This window comes from Diaphorina citri, unplaced genomic scaffold (assembly GCF_000475195.1).
Source record: "Diaphorina citri unplaced genomic scaffold, Diaci psyllid genome assembly version 1.1 scaffold5405, whole genome shotgun sequence".
Classification (NCBI taxonomy): Eukaryota; Metazoa; Arthropoda; class Insecta; order Hemiptera; family Psyllidae; genus Diaphorina; species Diaphorina citri.
This window is the reverse complement of record NW_007382781.1, coordinates 2,644-7,618: the sequence shown is the minus strand read 5'-3', so window position 1 is coordinate 7,618 and position 4,975 is coordinate 2,644. Positions and strand designations below refer to the sequence as shown.

Below are 4,975 nucleotides of genomic sequence, written 5' to 3'. Positions count from 1 at the left end.
TGGTGTAGGGGCAAACAGCCCTAAAGGTTGGGTTAAGCTTTTACGAATCTACAAAGTACTAGTGTTTAACTTTTTTTTCTATTAGGCGCTTTAACTATGTTTTATGCATGTCGTTCGTGCCGTGTGTTTAGCTGAGGCTTTGGTGTAGGGGCAAACAGCCCTAAAGGTTGGGTTAAGCTTTTACGAATCTACAAAGTACTAGTGTTTAACTTTTTTTTTTTCTATTAGGCGCTTTAACTATGTTTTATGCATGTCGTTCGCGCCGTGTGTTTAACTGAGGCTTTGGTGTAGGGGCAAACAGCCCTAAAGGTTGGGTTAAGCTTTTACGAATCTACAAAGTACTAGTGTTTAACTTTTTTTTTCTATTAGGCGCTTTAACTATGTTTTATGCATATCGTTCGCACCGTTTACGTTTAAAGTAAAATAGCACGGACGTCTTACCACGCGCGCAATTCTCACTATCTCGCCAAACACATTCTCCATCTCTTGCCGCTCACAATAAGCCTTGATGTCTTCTATGAGTGGCACCATCAGATATTTGACGCTATCGAATGGCACTTCTTCAAACGCTGTCAGGAGCTTATGCAACAGGGTGTAGTATTCGAACTCCTCAACTAGACTGTTATACTCCTCGGTGATAGCTGAGGTGAGGCCTTCCCATTCCTAAGAGAAGGTGAAATAGAAAAACATACCATGTTAGAAAATGGGATATTAAAGGCCTGTTTGTTGGTCGGTATGGATCAAATCTTGTAACTAATTCTTGAGCCACATTTTTTATGATTCTATATACAAAGTACTTTCTCTAAGTCGCTTAGAAAATGGGATATTAAAGGCCTGTTTGTTGGTCGGTATGGATCAAATCTAGTAATTAATTCTTGAGCCACATTTTTTATGATTTTATATACAAAGCACTTTCTCTAAGTCGCTTTTTTTTCTAATAATCTAAATTGTTAGCATTCATTTTTCTTTAAAAGTGAAACAAAAAAGAATCAAGCATTACAATTTATAGAACCTAGACCGGTTCCCGCCCGGGGAGAATTTTATCCTGAACGGATAAGGTTCGTTCTCGAAACGGCAGACTTTCGCCTATCCTGTCTTTCTTCTTTCTTCGATTTCGTTCCCTCTATCCCTCTATGATTTTTTCTTTAACAGTGAACCAGAAAGAGTCAAGTATTACCATTTATAGAACCTAGATAAAATCAAAACTAGCTAATATGTACATATTTTATCCTGCTTTCTCACCTCGTATAGTTCGGTATCCACAGTCTTCACTTCCTGTACAGTTAGATACATATACTCGTCCTGCAGGGGTAGCACAATCCTCTCGTAGCTGTTTTTCAGTCGAAGCCAGCAGCAGATTTCATTTCGTACCGAATCCCCACAGGTATCCAGTCCTGCTATCTGTTTAACTTCCTGGAAAGTAAGCCAATTTAGGGATAAAACAAAGGAGGACCCTAATATTCTGAAATAATTAGTCAAATCGGAGAAAAAGTGCTTGTGAGGGTGGGACATGAAATCGGAGTCTTTCGAAATATAAATAAAAGCAATGGTATTAGGTATAAAATAAAATTAGATTAAAAAAGCATGAAAAACAAGCAAAATAAGTTTTCAAAGTTTCGAAAATGTCAACCAATAGCCCAGAAGTCCTTTTAAAAATGGCTATTTTGAGGCAGAACTAGACATCATTTCTTATTTTCTCTCAACTATCGTATTGACGGAATCGGTACCTACTATAAATTTCAGAGGCCTTTTTTATTCCAACCGGAATCCGAGTATATTTTCGGGATATCGGAATCGGTATCGGATTTTTTGGATTTTGGCGCAATAAGATACTGCCCAAATTAACATTGATAGGACACTTACATTCTCATATCGCTCGCTGAGGATAGAAATCCACAGCCGCACCGTGGCCACCACATTTCTCACTCGCTTTTCTTTCCTACACTTGGTCAGTGGTTGACTTAGATCTGAGGAGTTGCCGTGTTTTTCCCCCCCCCCCAATAACCCACAAAAAATTTTTCCCCCCGAAAAAACCCTTTTAAAAAAAAAAAAAAAAAAAAAAAAAAAAAAAAAACATCCGAACCGTACATTTCTCGAGGTCCGACCCGTAGACACTTTTGATCTTCATAAACTATCGACGCTCTCTACAAAATTTGAGTGACCTGTGGCCAAAGGTAAAGTCCTGAGAACCGCTTATTCCTTTTGAGCTTTTTCCCCGTAAGTATAGCTCTAAATAGCAAAACTTTGTAGAGTGGAGGGGATAGTGAACATTACCAGTGAGAGATTTAACATTGGTGGCAATATGGTCCTGTAGTGTGGTCAGATATTTCTTGCTATTTATTGGCAGATGGGCAGGAACTTGGGAAGCGAAATCCACATCGTTGAGAAGTAAGTTGAAGGCCAGCAGCTGATCCTGAACGAAATTCACGATATCTTCCCGGCACCGCGGGAACAGGTAGTTGTATCTCTGAAATAGGACCAACACGGTTTGGTATAGTGGTGCTGGCTAACCACCATCAGGTAGACCTTAAGACAGGTACACCTGATCAGGTCTACCTGATGGTTTGTGTGCTCATCAGGTAGACCTGACAGATGAACCTTTTCAGCCGTACCTGTCAGGACTCAGGTCTACCTGATAGTGTGTGTACTCATCAGGTGTCAGGTCTACCTGATAGTGAGTGGTTGGCCTAAGCAAGAGATACGTGGTTCGATCCCCAGAAGACTGGGAAACGGGCCCTCCTCGAACCTTTTCAGCCGTACCTGTCAGGACTCAGGTCTACCTGATAGTGTGTGTACTCATCAGGTGTCAGGTCTACCTGATAGTGAGTGGCTGGCCTAAGCAAGAGATACGTGGTTCGATCCCCAGAAGACTGGGAAACGGGCCCTCCTATTTCAACCTTTCAACAAAGATTCTATTATAAAAATAAAGAACTTTGAAGAAACAAAAACTGGACCTAAACCCAAGGAAGTATCCTTTTTCTCTCTGGTTTTTAGAGCCTCATAGGCAACATACTTCTGCAAAGTTCGTGACATCTGGCTCGAATTCATTACTTGTTCTATAGCAAAGGATACAATCTAGTCCAAAGAATTTCAAATCTTTGGGTAACAGAATGAAGATTCTCTTGTGAGTTGCAGGATCTGGAAATGGTGGACTCCTTCCACAACCTGGAATCAAAGAAGAAGGGAAGACAGGGAAAAACAGAAGATCTAGAGAAGAAAATAGAACATGGAACTTGTCTACTCTAAGTAGACAGGTAGGTAGTAGACTTTTATGAATCTTTGGGTAACAGAATGAAGATTCTCTTGTGAGTTGCAGGATCTGGAAATGGTGGACTCCTTCCACAACCTGGAATCAAAGAAGAGGGGGAGACAGGGAAAAACATAAGATCTAGAGAAGAAAATAGAACATGGAACTTGTCTACTCTAAGTAGACAGGTAGGTAGTAGACTTTTATGTACTTACTCTTAATTAAATAAGAAAACTTTTTCAAGTGAAGACAAAGTATTCATACTAATTTTCCTATTATAAGAAAACGTTTGTCAGGAAAATAGAAAAAAAAAATAATACATAACTAAACTCTTTAGGTGAAACCAGTGATTGGATGAAAGAACTCCTTTAGGAGAATCCTGCCACTTTTAATAAAGTGTTAAAAAGAAAAAGATGGAAAAAAAAACTTAGCTTGAGCTAGACTTTTTATGTGAAATCGGTGGTTGGGTGGAAGAGCTCTTTTAGGAGAATCCTGTGAATTTTAATAAAGCATTAATAATAAAAATAATAATAACAATAATAATAAAACTAACTCAGCTTGAGATCTGGGCCATCCTGCAGCACAATGACTATAGCCAGTTCTCCTCCTTCACTCAAGAAGTTAGTCATGACGTCCACTCCATCTGGTGTGTCCAAGATGTTCTCCACTGCATCCTCATTAGTCATGTTGAACTTCCATGCTATCATGTCAATCAACTCCCTATGCACATCAGTGATCTCTGAGGACCTCTTCTCTCTCTGTTCAGCATGTCTTCTGAGCTGTCACACGGATGTAAGAGGTAAGCAGTAATAATAACGATTGGAATATGAAAAAATGTACTCTATCATGTCAATCAACTCCCTATGCACATCAGTGATCTCTGAGGACCTCTTCTCTCTCTGTTCAGCATGTCTTCTGAGCTGTCACACAGATGTAAGAGGTAAGCAGTAATAATAACGATTGGAATATGAAAAAATGTACTTTTTTAGATCAATTAGAAGTAATAATCTCCAGGTCTACCATGAACTATAGTCCTGGGATTTGAACCCACAATGCTTTTATTGAGGGGGTGGAAAGCACTTCAAAACTAAAGGACCAAAGTAATTTCCCCTAACCCCTGAGTTTTGATCATTACATATTGTTCTATATTTTCTGAATTCAGACTCAACACCTTACCACTAACCCTATTTGCTGTATTGAGGGGGTGGAAAGCACTTCAAAACTAAAGGACCAAAGTAATTTCCCCCTAACCCCTGAGTTTTGATCATTACATATTGTTCTAAATTTTCTGAATTCAGACTCAACACCTTACCACTAACCCTACTTGCTTATACCTTGTTTATTATCCTGCTCGAATGAGACTAAAAAGCGTCTAAACAAGGTCTCATTTATTTTATGGGTTGCATTATGTTATTACAATACATAATGCATAATGGTTACAACAAAAGACCTTGCTTATTTATAAATCTAGTCTGGTCTCTAGATACGAATCTAGTTCATACTCACACAACCAGCGAAGTTCGTTGTTGATCAATATGAATGATCTAAAAGCTCGCTGTTTATCGATGGCAGCTAGTTATCTGAGAAAATTGACCTCTGTGGCCCCGACCATTAGAGACTTTCACCGCCGTCAAAAGCGTCTAAACAAGGTCTCATTTATTTTATGGGTTGCATTATGTTATTACATAATGCATAATGTTTACAACAAAAGACCTTGCTTATTTATAA

At 39.0% G+C, this 4,975-nt stretch overlaps 1 protein-coding gene across 1 annotated transcript; it reads right to left on the bottom strand.

Moving 5' to 3' along the window:
• Nucleotides 1-441: 441 nt before the first annotated feature.
• On the bottom strand, nt 442-4,021 carry LOC103521531 (the record flags this gene model as incomplete). Its single annotated transcript, XM_026832174.1, has 6 exons — nt 3,801-4,021; nt 3,014-3,165; nt 2,244-2,467; nt 1,864-2,035; nt 1,243-1,413; nt 442-663 (listed from the first exon to the last, which is right to left on the bottom strand). Coding segments are annotated over exons 1-6 (1,095 nt in total), but the record flags the coding sequence as incomplete, so codon positions are not given.
• Nucleotides 4,022-4,975: the final 954 nt, after the last annotated feature.